Source organism: Podarcis liolepis (assembly GCF_965112155.1).
Source record: "Podarcis liolepis genome assembly, chromosome: 14".
NCBI lineage: Eukaryota > Metazoa > Chordata > Lepidosauria > Squamata > Lacertidae > Podarcis > Podarcis liolepis.
The window spans coordinates 2,035,923-2,053,021 of NC_139569.1; the positions used below are offsets into that span (position 1 = coordinate 2,035,923).

The following is a 17,099-nucleotide window of genomic DNA, read 5'->3' on the forward strand; positions in this document are numbered from 1 at the left end:
AGCCCTGAGGAACAGAGGCAGGAGACCACACCGTTGTGCAATGGTTAAAAACAAGACAGGAGAGTCGCAAACAAAACAAACTCTTTTAATCAAAGACATTTAAAGTGACTGGCTGGCCTTTGCTCTTCAATAAATAAGGGTTGTGGCGAACACCACCGTCTTCTCAAAGGGGGCAGGCCCACAGCTGAGGCCTTTTGTTTCCTTTTCCTGAAGCCATCTGTTTAGGAGTAGTGTGTGCACAGACAACAGGCAAGCAGGCAGGCAGGCAGGCATACAAGAGCCACAAAGAGCTCAGACAAGGAGTATACAAAAGCATGAAAAGAAAACCAAAATACACATGGAAACAATAACAGCTCAGGACATTCTCAGGCAAAAGGAAAGTTTCAAAACGAAACAAAAACCCACCACAACACACACTTAAAAGAAAATCACACACAATGATTGTTATTTAAATGGACTTTCCTAAATCCAAGCTTGGGGGCCCTTGGAGGATGTGACACCCTCCCTGCCTTTTATGCAAAGGGCAGCATTGCCAGTGCGATCAATCCATGGGGCAGGGAAGCACCCCAAGTGTCAGCTCAGCCTGCCAGGGATGTGCCTCTTAATTTGAGAGCCAAAGCTCTGGAAGATTTCTGCCCTCTGCAGCATAATGGGGGTTCTTGATCGTTACTGGAAGGCAGGTAACATTTTATCAAGCCCTAAATGGCAGGAAGTCCCACTGAAGCCTTGCCAAAGCCAGCACCACTATGGCTAACCTGTTGACTTTGGGAAACCGGACCATCACAGTCCCTCGTGAGCCAGGTGACCAGACACAGTGGAGGGGTTCTGTGTCTACCCTTCCTCTTAAAGAGGCAGCTCTTTTCCTCAAAGCCATACATAGATAGGGAGCACCTGCCTAGGCTTCTGAATCCTCCTTCCGATTAGATAAACAGCAACATGATGGAAGAGGAAACCTAAGAGTTGTTTTACTCCTTAAAATCGAAAAGTGCAAGTCTCAGAACAGAGCTGAGCATGCAGTCAGATTAAGCCAATATTGGGGGAAGGGACCCCTTTGGGGCAGGGGAGACCATGGGCCCTTCATCATCTGATAGACACTGCAATATCTCAGCATCTTTCTTCTGCAAATGTGGTGAGATCTATATTGCTTTCTAATTCCAACTGGAAATTCAGACCTGCTGCTTCATCAAGCTTTGTGTAATCTCAACTGGGGGGTAAACAAAAGGGCATTCTGGAAGGGAGGGAAGAGGCATCTGGTCATGCAGGGGCCTCCTAGCTCAGAGTTCTGGGCTCACAGAGCAGCATAGTTAAGAAGACGAGCTCGCTGGCACTGTTCCAAGGGTCCACTCGGATGCTGGCAACTCTTCCCAGAAGACGACAGCAGAGGGACAGGCTGTTTGCCCTGCATCCAGCACACCTTGACTTCATTGCAGTCATATAGTGGGGAGATGCCTCCTGAGAATCAGAGAAGTCATAACCCTGTCGGTGCTGCTCTCTGCAAAGCACTCCTTCTCCAGAGAGGTGCTCTGCACAAGAGCCAAGCGCCTTATCCTACTGGCCTTTAGGGCAGCCATAGTGGATAGCTGTGGCGCAAAGCCCAGATGGGGCAGTGCAGTGCAGTTGTGCCCCACCCCACGCTTGAGGGACCAGAGGGCTACACCACGCACCTTTGGACAGCAGAGCCAGGGGTTAAAAGCTAAATGGGGAACGGGTGTCGTGTGCAAAACGTGGCAAACAAAAAGCATCCATTGAAGGCCCCCAAGGTGCCTCAACAGACAGCAGAAACCAAAGGTGAGACTTCTGCCTTGCAGCAAAGCAAGTGTTTCCTCTGTACGTCCTCAACCCTGGCTGCAACCTCATTGGGAGACCCATTTCCACAATTATACCTTGGGACACTGGGGAAACTGACAGGCAAGCACTTCAGGCTCCCACCGGAAGATTCAGCAAAGGAGGAAGTGAAGGGCCCCTGAGTTTCCACAGCAAGGTGAATTCCTCAAGTCAGATCTTCCCACACCTTCACAGCATCCACAGGTCTTGACTTCTAGCTCAGACTACAGGCAGAATTCTATATACACAGTGTATGTTGAGAAATACACACCCACCCACCCACCCATTTCACTATGAAACAGCCAATCCAAGATGCTTCATTTAAAACCACCCCCAGGCAAAGGAAGCCCGTGTGAGAGGGGAGGCACTGGAGCTCTGGGCTTCCCAGCAGCCGACAAAAATAGAAGTGCAGCTTATGAAGCCACAACTTTTACACCAAAGGAGTGAAAACCTGCACCGGCCTTCTCTGCTCCTAGTCACAGCATCAGGAAAAAAATCAACACAGTCTTCCTCTCTTTTGTGCAAGGTCCATCTTCACCCCAAGCAGAGGGCTTGGAGCACACCTGGTGTCTCTCGGGCAGCCGCTGAAAGACTGGCTGGAGGATGAACAGCCGCTCACCTACAGCGCAGGAGGAGGAGGAGCATCTACGGGAGAACCATGACTTTCAACCTCCAAACTCTTCCTTACGCCCTGGGGCAACACGGGAAAGGAGAGCCCAGCAAGATGAGAAGATCTGCCAAGTCTTGGCTAGTTCACAGAGGAGCATTCAGGTTCATGGGATGGATCAGTGAGCAAAACCATTGTCCGTTTCATCCCGTAGAGAAGGACCTGCCTACAAGAGAACCACTGTTCAGAGCCATCAAAAAACAAGCATCGTGCCACATTCAAGGTGGAGCCTGCACTAGGTCTAATGCACTTGCATCTTAAATTTACATTTTACATTTTACAGAGCATACAACAGTGGGTGCCAGGGTGGCCTCCACTTCTTGCTCCCAGCACAAGGAGCACCCACAGGGCAGGGAAATGGCATGACCAGGCTGCAACTTACCTTAGAATCACATTGTCCGGCTATATTCAATGCCACTCTTTGCTGAAATGCCCGACCATGGCAAGAGACTGCAGAGGAGGCTCTGGGCTTGGCGGTAGATCCGCTGGGGAATTGTGCAGGGGCTCAGACTGGCCAAGGTCGATCCGATGTGCTGAAGATAGTCAGTGCAGTGCCGTTAAGGAGCCCCAACAATGAAGACTGAGACAGCTGAATTGGCCAAGCCAAAGGAGCAGCAGCAGCAGCAGCAGGTGCCATCGCTGCTGCTCCCTCTGGGAGGAGTCTCAGCAAGCGGCTGGACAGCGCTGCAGGTGTCAGCTCAGTGGCACAGCAGACTCAGGCCCACAGAGCACCAGCATGAACAAGCTCTAACTTGCATGTTAGAGCAGGACACTTTGGCAGCAGGGCAAGTTCTTTGGGAAATATTGCTTTCCATGGAAAGAGGGTTCATCACCTGCAAACTCTAATGTGCTCTGGGTCCCCACCCCAGGACACTGGGGTTGCTCAGGGTGCCTCAGGGGAGCAGCATAAATATTTCCATGTAATGTGCATCGTGATTATAATTTAGACTTTGTGCCTCTCAAGGCCAAGACACTTGGGCCCTACTAAAGAGGCAATCCATAACCACAGTCTTCAAGTCAAACATGAGCACACCTGGCAATTATTACTTGTTTGTGCACCAGGAGGAAGCACTAGACACAGAAAGGTGGCAGCTCCACAAGGGTAGGAATTCTTTCCCCTGCAGATTATCAAGATATGAGAATGAAGTCTATTCTGGAAGGGGTGCAAGGCCCAGGAGAGTAAGCAAATATGCAGTAATTTAACTCCTTTCAATATATTGCATCTTGCATTGCACTGGACATTTTGTCTCAGGTATAATGTCTATATTAGGAGAGTCCTATTTGGTTGCAGCAGTGGCCAGACCCCCCCCCAGCAGTGCCAGCCTGGGTCTCGGTAGGATGAAGGGGCTCTCGCCCTGCCCTGAGCTGCCAAGCACCAGTCCCTGACCTATGCTCATGCAACGTGGTGTATGGCTTCTCAAAACACCACAGACCAGATCATGAGCAGCATCCCGCAGCTTGCCAGACCACCAGCAAAGGATATAAGATTGTCCATGGAGGGTGCCCACCATTGATGTACAGAACGTAAGTGAAGCCATCTTTGAGGACGCCTCTTATGGAATAATAGTAGGGCAGGTAATGGTGCTGCTTAAAGTCTCTGTTTTCATAGAAGTTTATAGCAGTGTTGTTAGTGGTGAGGACATGCAGGTAGATGGCTTTGCAGTGATCCTGGGCAGTCGTTGATATGTGATCTTTCAAGCTTTCAAGTAAGAGAGAACCTACCACAGGAGAGAAAGCGTTAGAAGCAACAAACGCGGCCAACCCACTATCCACGCAGTTTTCGCTGCTGCTTTGCTGCGACTGAGTTTTAGCCACAGTAACATGCCCTTACTCTGAAGCAAGGGCTCCCCCCTACCTTGTACCCCCTCCCCGCTAGTACTGGAACAGGAATGCTTCCATCTCCTAATTTTTGGACTACTTAGCAGAGGCGACACATTGTGCAATGTTGCCAAGTGTGACCCTGGCCAGGGGACATGGGTAGCCTGGCAAGGGACTTGTCAGGTTAATTACAACTTGAAACATATACTCTGGGGTGAGGATGAATGACCACTTATGGCCACTTAAGGGGCAGGCTTTCTGCAGTTTTAAAACACAGGCTTGGAGCTGTGCTGCAGTGAAGACCATGACAAGGGCTCTGCCCCCTCGGCCTGACAAGGCTTCCACACCACATTTACTGGCATCTTCAGCTAAGGGTGGGGGGATTTTTTGATTGCAGTATGAAAGTGTCACAAGCACCTCAGTTTTTAGTTAAGAGGAAAGGCACATTTCCAGCTCCCATGATTGTGAGGATAGGCTTGAAAGCATGGAGGCAAAGAATGACAAGCTCTCAGAAGCCACAGGGAGGCAGGTGGTAGCTGGGGGTCCTGCCTCAGAGGGGACACATGGAATTCCTTGCCCCTAGACATGGAGAGCACAAAGTAGCAACACTCTTCTAGTCCAGAAATGTGAATTCCCTTCTTTTTCAAGTACAGAGGAGTATACATAGATGTGCAATCAGCTCTTGTGCTTGTGATGCAATTACACAGCCTTTTTTGGGGTGTTGTTTGACTGACTACAGCAGTGCAAAGTATTTAAAGTGCAATCCTATGTATGTCTACTCAGAATTAGGTCCCACTGTGTTCAATAGGGCTTACTTCCAAGGCAACTACGCATATGAGATTGCAAGCTAAGATACCCTTACCTATGCCATGCTTTCGAAATTCTTTTACCACTCCTAAGCTTAAAATGTAAGCAACCTGAGTATCCACCGGGAAACTGGAAGCTAAAATGTCACCATCCTAAAGGGGAGAAAAAAACCCACAACAGAAAGGCATTTACTCAACACACAAAGATACAGAACCCATTTTTCTAGCATGCTTCGTGCTTTTTGCCAAGCAGCCTCTTTGCCAATCCAGCCTTCTTCACTTGGCAACTTTCTGTTTCGAAGTTGGATGGAGGCAAGGAAAATTTGGAGCGCGCGCGCGCACACACACGCACACACGCACACACGCACACACACACACACACAGAGAGATGTGTCCAGGGGAGGGGAGCCAAATGGAAATTGGCAGATGGTAAATAAGAACATGGGAGTTGAAACTGGAGTCTATGGAGAAGGGCAGAGAACAGTCAAAATGGAAAAAGGCCCTACCCAACACTACTGGAAATTCCTTTCAAGCCCCAGGATCTCTAGCACACGGTAGAGGAGCCTGTGGCCCTCCAGATGTTAAGGGACTGCAACTCCAATCAGCCCCCCAAGCATGGCCAATGGCTGGGGATGACGGAAACGACAGTCAGACATTTGGAGAGCCACAGGTTCCCCACCCATCCTTTAGCAGATGCTGCCTTCACAAGCGCACGACTGAAAACATGAAAGGCAGCTAGCTTGCTGTCCCATTATAAAGACAAACATGGACTCCATGATGCAAGCCTCAATTGCTCAATGGCTGGTGGGTAGGCAAGGGTTGTGCACTTGCTCCTGGAGTGGGGCCCTCTCTCATACCTCTTTGTGCACTTTTGTTCGACTCTTGATCTCAGCTACTATCATTCCCACAATAGAGCCTCGGTAAGTGGCTGCCAGGGAAAAAAACTTCTTGTTGGAGGTGATGTCCCGATACCATGAGTCAGGGTACCTGGGAAGAAAGGTACAGACAGAGGTGAGGGAAGAACCCAACAGATCTCATACGAGCTGCAGCACATGTGCAGTGGAAAGATTTCCCCTGCTGTTTCTTCACATGGAAAATTTCCCCTTTCTAAACATAGAATTGTACAGTTTGAAGGGACCCCGAACTTCATTAAAAAACAACAACTGTAACATACAGATAGATGGATGGACGCAATACCAGTCAAGCTGGTTAGTTGCAAAGTTGTATTTAACTTGTTTTCTAGTGACTTTCCCTAGAAAGCACGCATTAATATAAATAGGATGCTAATAGCATTCAGAGTTTGTTTACAATTTAAAGGGGGGCAGTGATGTGAGGAAGTGTCTGCTATTAACAGTCATTTCTGGGGAAAGCCTTGAGGGCAAGATAGTGAAGCCTGGAGGATCAACATCCGGGCCCAAAGTCTGAGGCTCCCTACCCCTGGTCTTGATGGCCTTTGGTTGACAGTTTTCTCATTTTATGATCAACTGCCCCAGCATAACAACAGGATCTCTGAGTTGTCAGTGTCCGCTCTGGCTGTGGTTACACCTGCCAGTTCACGAAATTCAAGAAGGCAGATTCCATTCCTCTTCCTCCCTCCCCCCCAAGCAAATCAGTTGCAGGAGCCCAGGCTGCAACATACTCTATTGGGAACCAATCACCGCAGAGCTGCTTGACTGTGTCTATGTCATCATGGCACAGAAGACGAAGGTATATCTCACTAAGTGCAGTTGGAGGCACCTCCTCTGTCATTCACACCTGGAAAAGAAAAGAAAGAAAAGGTTTTTAAGCAGAGGTCAGATGACCAACTGTCATGGATGCTTTAGCTGAGATTAAGGCATTCTGGGAGATGATCTATAATGAAATGAAAAAGGTATTTAAATATACCTTCCTGAAGAAACCAGAGGCCTTTCTCCTGGGCATGGTCAGCCAATTGGTGCCAAGGAAAGATAGGATTTTTTTTATGTATGCCACAACAGCAGCAAGAATACTTATCGCAAAGTATTGGAAGACACAAGATCTACCCACCAGGGAAGAATGGCAGATGAAGCTGATGGACTACATGGAACTGGTGGAAATGACTGGCAGAATCCGACACAAGGGAGAAGAGTCGGTGGAAGATTGGAAAAAATTTAAAGTATATTTACAAAAACATTGCAAAATTAATGAATGTTAGAAAGATGTTGGAATGAAGTTATATGGTTTTAGCAGAAATGTAATAAAGAATTAAGTAAAAGCTGATTGATAATGGGCCAAAATGAAAAAATTAAAGGTTAGACCGTTAAGATAAATTATAGAACAAAAATTGAGAATGATGGAAAGAATTTGCTGAAATAGTTAATTGAACTAGAATACAAAAAAGGGAGGTGTGAGGAGGTCGATGAAACAAGTAAATGAAAGGTAAAGATATGGAATATTGGATGTGTGTTTTAGTGTTTTTGTTTCTTTTTGCTGTATTGTTGTATTGTTTTTTCATGTTTTTCTTTTTATGTATGGTAATGTATGTTCTGTTAAATTTTTTATTGTTTTCCTCTTTTCTTTTTTCTGTAATTTTTAAACTTCCAATAAATATCATTAAAAAAAAAGAAAAAAAAGGAAGTGTATACTTCTGGGTTTCGCCCCGGGCACATGCACAGAAGCGCTTTATCATGCTGCGTGTGTGCGTGCACAGAAGCAGCGCCTCTTACGGAATTTTCAGGGTCCGTACGGACCCCCGGAATGAATTACATTCGTATCCAGAGGGTACACTGTAATATAAAATAATCATCAAAATGACTGGCTTGCCTTGAAAATATTCAAACTGTCAGCATAAAGATCTTCAATAAGCATCTGAAATTTTATCCTACCTCTGCAAGCACCTCCTACATCCTGATGCTATTGATCTAAGCTCACCTTGCAATGTCCGCCTCCACCCCCCCACCCCCCACCGGAAGGAGGCCTGCAACTGGTCCTGAGCTGTCTGCTTCCTATACACTTCCTATGAGCTGCTTTGCCAAACTCTGCACTCCAGGAAATTAAACTGAAAAGCAAACAAGTTTGCTTGGTTTGAATACAGCAGGTGCAGGGAACCTTTGACCTTCCAGATGTTGCTGAACTACAACTTCCATTAGCCCCAGAAAGCATGGCAAATGGCCAGGAATGATGGGAGTTCCCCAAACCTGGAGAAGAACATGATTAGATAACTAAAAAAAGAAACAGTCTGCCTGAGCAACAGGCAGAGATTTTCCCTCAGCGGCCAAAGTACAAAGGGCAGGTCTGTGTGTATGCATTCTTCACATGATAAAATGAAAGCTTCTGTTGGGGCTAAACTGGGGGTGGGTGGGTATCTTGCTGCTGCATTAAGCACTGTAATGCACTGTGTACACCAAAGGCAACCTAGATGTTCCCAACACCAAACAGGAAGAGCAAAGCATTCTCTCTTTGCCATGTGTATGTTTACCTGCTGCAGACAAGCCAAATCCAATGACCCTGACTGTGGGAAATTCCAAAGGCCCAAAGTCAGCCTTGGCAAATGCTACTACTGCCAGCTCTACACAGACATAAGAAGGGAAATGTCAGTGCTGCTAATCTTTATTAAGTTCCAGGAACATCTTTGATATTAACTCAACTGCTGGACCATCTGTTACCTATTTATTTTAATCTAAAGCCCTCTACTGGAGACGTGGGTGGTGCTATGGTTTATACCACTGAGCCTCTTGGGCTTGCCAATCAGAAGATCAGCGGTTTGAATCCCTGCAACGGGGTGAGCTCCCGTTGCTCGGTCCCAGCTCCTGCCAACCTAGCAGTTCAAAAGCACACCTAAAAAAGTACAAGTAGATAAATAGGTACTGCTCCAGTGGGAAGGTAAACGGCATTTCCGTGCGCTGCTCTGGTTTCGGTGTTCCGTTGCACCAGAAGCGGCTTAGTCATGCTGCCCACATGACCCAGAAAAACTGTCTGCAGACCAACGCCAGCTCCCTCGGCCTGAAAGTGAGATGAGCGCCACAACCCTAGAGTCGTTTACAACTGGACTTAACTGTCAGGGGTCCTTAACCTTTAATAATAATAATAATAATAATAAATTTTATTTATATCCCGCCCTCCCCAGCCGAAGCCGGGCTCAGGGCGGCTAACAACAATAAAACAGTATAAAAGTATAACATAAACAACACTCTAAAATCATTCATTGTAAAATTAATGATTAATTTAAAATTAATTTACCTTTTTTAAGCCCTCTACCAGTGTAAATGTAATACAAACAACAATTTTGTGTATTGAATTCAGCAGAACTTACTTCCAAGTAAACATGTGTAGGGTCAGAAAATATAGTTCTCATATGACTTTAGTGGGGCTACTTTCATGCACAGGATCACACTCCAAGGCAGAGGAAAATCAGACTGACAGGCATCCGTAATGTGGTTTGAGAGGAACATCTGGCTCAAACCCTCCTCCTATCCAATTAGTAAGTGGGGAGGGGAGTTGATGAGTGGAAGATCTAACCTTGAGATGGACAGTCCAACTTGATAACATTTGCCTTTTTAAAAGTGCCAAAGGACATTTTATTATTATTATCATCCATATTTATAAATTGACTAACAATTCCAAAATGTAGTGCACAGATTAAAAACAAAGACAGTCCCAGCCTAAAGACTTACAACCTGAAAAACACAACACAGAAGGAAAAAGAGATGAGGAGGGAAAGGCGAATGCAAAACCCAGTCACCAGCTGTTAAAGTTTGAGTTCTTATAATGACAGACTTTAACGGAAGGAAATAGTTCAGGCAGGTTAAGTGCCGAACACAGCTGACTTCTCAGCTGAGCTGAAGGAGATGGTCCTGGTGCCCACCTCTCCCTCTCACCTGTCAGATTACTTCCTCTGCTGCAGCAAGAATTATGGCTAAAACCTTTGTCTGGGAAGTAGGAAGACTACCCAGACTCAAAGCAGCAGGAAGCAAAGAGGCACAAACTGCCAGCTTACCTTCCAGAAGAGGCCAAAAGCCAGAGGGGACAGAACTAGTGCAATGTCAAGCAGACTCTCTCTTCCTTGACCAAATTGCCTCCTAGCAGCAGGACCACAGCAGCCCTAAGGTCGCACCCCCTACTCATGCACACCTTTCTTAAGACCCCTGCACAAGTAGAATCCAGCACTCCCGATTAAGCCAGCTACCACCCAAACCCTCCTTTCAGTAGCTTCTAGGTCCTCTTAATAACACAAAGGAGGCAGTCTCACGTCAGTTTATTATTAGTGTTGCTCTAAAACTGGGTCAAAACACCATGTGCTTTGCATTTTGCAAAGAAAACGCTTTAACACAGCAGATGGAAAATATCACCATGGGGACTTTGCTTCCTGCAAGACGGCTGAGTCTTTAGGGGTCTCGTCACAGCAGCTTTGATGGCTACCAGACACAAAGGGAAGAAAATCACCACCGGTATGAGAAGACATTTTGATAACACTGAATATTTTTGGACCATACACAGTACTTCAGAATTACGGATTAGGATTATGTGGTAACTCGTCCCTGAGCAGATGCACTCTTTAGCCATCCAAAGTAAGTCCTGCTGATTCGTGCTGCACTTGCGAATGCACTCTTCCCATGTCCAGAACACCTTCTACTGTCATCCTGTCTTCACTTCCCAGAAAAAAACAACCATTCCTTTAATCTCACATTTTGCATCTTTCCAGTCTTGGAAGAGGTCAAGCTTTAAACTTGACTTCCTAAAAAGCTTTTGAAGAGCTTCCTTCAGAATTTCCAGTGGCCTGTCTTCACTTCCCAGATAAAACAACCATTCCTTTAATCTCACATTTTGCAGCTTTCCAGTCTTGGAAGAGGTCAAGCTTTAAACTGACTTCCTAAAAAGCTTTTGAAGAGCTTCCTTCAGAATTTCCAGTGGGCTGTTTGAAAATGACGAATATTTCCTATCCTTTGTCTGCTTTAAACTCTTATGGCTCATTCAGACGTGCTTCTCCCATGCCTAGAAAGCACTGGTCCCAGTGGTTTTGCCCTTGCCCTGCTTTCTCCTCGAAACCCGCTCTTTAGCAAATGTCAGTCTGGAGAAAATGCAGTAGATATCAGGTTTCCCTAGGGGGAAACAGTGGGGCAAAGGCAAGTCTCCAGCACATGGAAAAACACTCACCCAACAAGCTTCTCGCTCTCAGCATTTCAGGTAAAGCGCCTGTTGCTATTTCCATTCAGAGTGGTATGTTTGCATCCACCTCGTGAGGCTCATTCCATTGTTGGTTGCTACTACATCTCATGACCATGAACTGTACAGGTTAACTATGTACAAAAACGAAGTCTTTGATATACAGTGGAACCTTGGGTTGCAGACGTAATCCATGACAGAGGCACGTCTGCAACCCGCAGCGTTTGCACCCTGAAGCGCCGCGTCTGCGCGATTTGGTGCTTCTGCACATGCGCGAGTGGCGAAACCCGGGAGTAACCCATTCCGGTACTTCCGTGTTTCCTGCGGTCCACAACATGCAAACACATAACCTGAAGCATCCGTAACATGAGGTATAACTGTATATGCATTTTATATTTCCTTCTACAAATAGAAAGCTCTCTCCCCAGCAGCATAGGGTCCTTCCAACCAGCAACCAAGGCAGAGGTTTGGAAACTCTCTTGCTATCAACATGCACAACCTAGTCATTTTTTAAAAAAAAAATTAAATACCTGATAAGAGATACAAAATAGCTTTTTAGTGACAGGCATACAAATTATTCAAGGTCCAAAGTTCAAGTTAGAAATAAGAACCAGGTTTTTAATTATTTAAAACGGAGATGGCAATTAATCACAAGGATAGAATACCAGCAGGTACAGCAAAACTATTATCACATTAGCATCTCCCTGTCAAAACCTAATGGCTTCCATGGGAGAGGAATATCACAAATCAGTGAACCCAGACAGAAGCAGCATAAATCCAATAAAATACAGCGGAACCTTGGTTCTCGAACTTAATCCATTCCGGGAGTCTGTTTGACTCTGTTTGACTCCCGGAACAGTTAGAAAACCAAGGCATGGCTTCCGACTGGCTGCAGGAGCTTCCCGCACTCAATCGGAAGCCGCATCGGATGTTCGGCTTCTGAAAAACATTTGCAAACCAGAAAACTCAGGAGCCAAGCCATTCAGGAACCAAGGTACCACTGTACCGAAAAACAGCTTCATTGTTGTGAGCAGTACCAGCTAGAGGCCTGTGTGGGGACTCAGACTAGATCAAGGGCCTCTCCCCTCCCACTAAAAGGGAGACTTATAGGTTATCACCTCGGCCATACCAACAGCTCATTGTTCTAGCAATGTCACTAAATAACTCCTGCTGCAACCCATTCCTCTGGTGCCTTCAGTGGACAGCAGGAGTCTATCGTTTTCCCCTTATTAGTAAAAATGCAGCTGATCAAACAGAGCAATGGAGAAAAATACACATATTTTTAAAAAGACCAATGGAAGAACAAGGTGGACTCATTTAGAGAGCAGGCATCCTCTTTAGGCAAGGACCTTCGCACTTCCTGCCACTCAACCTTGTTCTTACAAGTTTGAGATCCATCCAAGCGTTTGTTCATCTAATCTTAAATTTTTAAAAGTTATCTCAACACGAACCAACAAAATGACAAAGAGTTTGCCGTCAAGACAAGCTCTGAGGTCAGAAATGCCTAATTTATTTCAGAGTATACACAGAGCTTAAACTGAGCTTAAGAATTTCCCAGTAAAAAAAAAACCAAAAACAATGAAAGCAATTCTGGAAATTCAGCTCCATCAAGGACTTCTGTTCTTGGGATTATTTGGAAGATGCTACAACCATTCAACAGGCTTAAATGCCAACAAGCCCTTGGTAGCTTTCATCTTCAGCATCTTGCTCATCTAGGCTCTTGAAAGGGTTCAAGCAGCATTAATGGGGTGGACAATTCCACACCATTAAAGGGGAGGAGGCAATCACTGCAACATTGCAGACCTTCATTCTGTGTGTGAGCAACAGAGCCCAAGGTCAGGGGCTGCCTTCAGTATAGCCCTGGAGGACTAATGCTGCACCTCATACTCTAAAAAGGAAATGGGAGCTCAACCCTAGTGTGCCATGCTGATACAAGTGCCACCAGTCTTAGGTGGACGCAGAAAACTTTGCTGGCAATCAACCACTTGCAATTCAAGCTCTTCAAGGACACTTTCGAAAGGCAGAGAAGACTTGGCATCCTGCTTCACCTTCTGAGCCAAGTGCAGCCATAACCCTTGTCACTCCCAGCATAGTCGCAGTTATGCTCCCCATCACACTTTACGCTACTCTCACATAAAGTCCTTTGTTTCCTCTTTGCCTGCTTGCTGTCATCCCAAATGGCAAATGTTCCCATTTTTCTCTTCTGATGCACTTCACAGGAGGCCTGCCTGTTTCAGGCTCCCTTGCAAGGAAAAGACATCTGCCTGGGAAACAAAACACCCCCAGTTCCTATACCCATCCTTTTAAAGAAAGGGAGGGCCTATTGGAACTGTGACTTGGATCTTTCACTGGAATGCAAAACATCCCACACATCCCGTCTCTCTCTCTCACACACACACACAAACAAAAGCAAACCTAAATGCTATTTTCAGCTTTAAAATATCAACACATTCCAAAGAGGCAACCAGGAGCAACCCAGTATACATACAGCCCCTGCCCTGGCTCACCTGCAGCAATATTAGGACTAGTCTTGACTTGATCTTACTTTTGGGCTGCTGTAAAGTCCAACTGCTAAGAGTCCAGGGTCAAGAAATCCTGTAAAAAGTGGTGAAGGCACTATTACACACATCTCACCTCCCTCTTCTCCTTACTACTTTGAAAGAAGCAAAACCATACCTTTATTCAAATATGGATTCCAGAGCAGTAAACAGGAAAAAAATCTAAATATCAATAGAGTATTAAAACCAATAATAAAGAGAATATATTCAAACAAATCCTGAGAATTAACAGACCAAAACTACTCAACAAGCTAAAACAATAACACTAAGTACAGCCCTGTGATGTAATGGTTAAGAGCAATGGACAAGGACCTGGGAGATCAGAGTTCACAGGAAACACACAATTAGGTCTTATGGCAGAATCAAATGGAAGCAACAAGCTTCCCCAGGAGCCACAAGTAAATTATGTTTACTAAATCCCCAAGTAAATTATATTTTCAGGATGGTTAGTTTTTTATGGTAACAGTTGTGGCTCACTGAATGTTTGTCGCATTGCCTCGGCTGCTGTGAATGTTTGAAAAAACGGCATGGAACGCTTTCAAACAAATAAATTAAACTTCTTATCTCATGGTGACATTTGCGAGGGGGCAAGGTCAAGAGAGAGGGAAGTCAGATGCCTCCTCAGGAATACCAGACCAGTGTTAACCTGAGAGGAAGTGGCTGGCACAGGACCTGCCAGGGGTAGGGAGGGTTTCCTTTGCAATCCTGGCAACTGCCTGCTCTGTACTGACAGGGGGGCCTGGGCAGTATCTTCCGCATTAATGCCTCCCACTAAGCAGGTTGCATATTCTCCTTAGAATGGGCGTGCTTTTATTTTTATTTTAATGTATTTTTATTAAAGATTCCTTGGCTTACATAAGCACGTGCAATGTCTCTTTTTTCAAGTTACATTTTCAACAGATCAGTTTCATTTGTTGGGACGTTAGTGTTACATTAGGAAGAAAAGCGGGGAAGAGGTGGAGTAGTGAATGGGGTCGGGTGGCGATGTTTCTATTTTACTTAATGTGTGGGGTTTTGTGTCAGCGAGAACGGGCGTGCATTTAATGTATTATTTTAACGGGTTTCTAAGATGCAATAATTTACGTAGGATTTTGTTTATTTGGGTTTTTCACTTGGTTGCAAGTTACTCTAAGTTGCCTTTGGCGAGAAAGTGAATAACAACAATATTACTGTGTGTGTCGTGAGCGCGCGAGCGAGCGCTGCTTACAATACTTCGCTTCAATGCTGCGACCTTCGGGCGAAGGGCGGGTAATCGATAACCTCACGCGCCCTTCTGCTCTGCTGACAACCCCGGAGGGCCCATTCGCGGGGCTGCCGGAGCGGCCCCAATCCCGGGGCGGGCCTTGCTCTCAGGGACGCGGAGGCGGCTCCCACGAAGGGAAAGGCCGGGCTGCCGCCTCCTCCTCCTCCTGGCCGGGGCCTCCGGCGCCGCCGCCGCTTCTCCCCCGGCCCAAGTTCCGCCCCGCGGTCGGGCCTTGAGGCGGCGCGTCTCTCCCCGAGGCGGCCCGGCGCCCGCTCAGCGCGGCGTACCTGAGGAGGGGCGGCGGCTGCCCCAGCTCCAGGCCGGAGGCGGCGTCGGCACGCGGCTCGCTTAATTCATCCCGGGGAGGGAGTCCGGAGGAGGGCGAGGGCGGCGGAGACCGAGCGGGGCCGGGAGCGGATACCTAAGCGGCGGCGTCGGCGTCAGGCCCACCTCGCAAGAAGGCGGCGCCTCATTGGCCGCGCGGCGGGAGGACGGCGTCACGTGGCTGCCCGTCACCATCGAGGGAGGCACTGCGGCCGCGCACGCGCAAACCGAGTCGGGCTGCCTGTAAACAACGCCGGAAAGGAAGCTCCGCCGGCCGGCGGCTCCGCGCATGCCCAGTTGCGCTCCTCCCGCCCCACCCGCTTCTCGTCCTTGGCTGCCTACTAGCCAGGTGGAGCCTCCCTGCTCAGGCGCAGTCTACCCCTGGATTGCCCTCTTGGAAGCACAGAGAGACCCCCTGAGGGTCATATGGTCCAACCCCCCTGCAGTGCAGAAATCCTCTCCTGTTTTATGGGCTTTCCATAAAAGGTGTCAGGTTGGCTTTGGGGTAGGGGGAGTATAGTAATAATAAATAAATAAATAAATTTTATTTATACCCTGCCCTCCCCAGCCAAGACCGGGCTCAGGGCGGCTAACAACCAACAATAAAAACAAGTTGATTAAAATACAACTTAAAAAACAAGAATAAAATACAACATTAAGATGCAGCCTCTTCACAGGAGAAAGGAAAAAAGAAAGAGGGGGAGGGACTTTCCATACCGCAGGCAGCGTCGCCATCATAATATATTTATTTAAACCCCGCCTTTTCCCCTGAAGGGACTCAGGGAGGGTTACAGATAAAATGGAGGCAGATAAACACGTGCCCCCCCCCGGGGGAATAATTAAAAAGACAATTAAAGAACACTGATTGAATTCAAACTATATATACAAACATATCAAATCTATTTAAGACCATACAAATAATTGCCCCCCAAATCTAGCATAGCACCAGCCCTTTCAGTAAAAGTAGTCCATGACCAAGAACCTGTTGGAACTGCAACTGGCGGAAGGAGAGCAAGGAGAGAGCCAGTCTAACTTTTATAGGGAGGGAGTTTCTGACTTGTCTGGGAGCAGCCACCACCAAGGAGGCCCTCTCTCACACCCACAACTGCCCCTGAAAGCCAGTTGCAGCAAAGGGCAACTGATTTTCAATTTCATTGTTCCGCACGGGACAATGACAATAAAGATATCGTTATCTGCCTTGTTTGCCAGGCAGGGGAGGGGGGCAGAAGCAGAATTCTAGGCTGATAGGAGTCTCAAGGCAGATCCAGCAGAGCTCTCCTTACAATGAATCTGCAAAAACTTGTCCTGACAGGTTCTTAAAGAGCTACTTTCTATTACAAGAGAATGTTAAGAAAAGCCATAAAGGTAAAGGGACCCCTGACCATGAGGTCCAGTCGCGGACGACTCTGGGGTTGCGACGCTCATCTCGCTTTATTGGCCGAGGGAGCCGGCGTACAGCTTCCAGGTCATGTGGCCAGCATGACGAAGCCGCTTCTGGCGAACCAGAGCAGCACACAGAAACGCCATTTACCTTCCCACCGGAGCGATACCTATTTATCTACTTGCACTTTGTGCTTTCAAACTGCTAGGTGGGCAGGAGCAGGGACCGAGCAACGGGAGCTCACCCCGTTGCGGGGATTCGAACCGCCAACCTTCTGATTGGCAAGCCCTAGGCTCTGTGGTTCAACCCATACCGGGGGATAAATGGACCCCTCTAAATGTCAACTGAACGTTAAGTA

General features: G+C 47.0%; 1 protein-coding gene and 1 long non-coding RNA gene across 8 annotated transcripts; one reads left to right on the forward strand and one right to left on the reverse strand.

Annotated features, from left to right (window-relative positions):
- Positions 1-69: 69 nt before the first annotated feature.
- Positions 70-15,524, reverse strand: NAA60 (N-alpha-acetyltransferase 60, NatF catalytic subunit). 7 transcript variants are annotated; one of them, XM_083474819.1, is made up of 8 exons: positions 15,324-15,505; positions 13,743-13,830; positions 6,755-6,870; positions 5,973-6,102; positions 5,172-5,268; positions 3,975-4,209; positions 2,874-3,037; positions 70-2,657 (listed from the first exon to the last, which is right to left on the reverse strand). In XM_083474819.1, exons 3-7 carry the CDS (start codon positions 6,862-6,864, stop codon positions 2,881-2,883), a joined length of 729 nt encoding a protein of 242 aa, XP_083330945.1. In that variant the 5' UTR covers positions 6,865-6,870; positions 13,743-13,830; positions 15,324-15,505; the 3' UTR covers positions 70-2,657; positions 2,874-2,880. The 7 variants fall into 7 exon arrangements, with proteins under 7 accessions (XP_083330945.1, XP_083330947.1, XP_083330948.1 ...); XM_083474821.1 differs by lacking the exon at positions 15,324-15,505 and adding an exon at positions 15,001-15,169; XM_083474822.1 differs by lacking the exons at positions 13,743-13,830; positions 15,324-15,505 and adding exons at positions 8,005-8,131; positions 8,552-9,080.
- LOC310693156 lies at positions 10,659-11,743 on the forward strand. Its single transcript, XR_014519020.1, has 2 exons — positions 10,659-10,785; positions 10,922-11,743. It is a non-coding gene; the product is annotated as an uncharacterized lncRNA (long non-coding RNA).
- Positions 15,525-17,099: the final 1,575 nt, after the last annotated feature.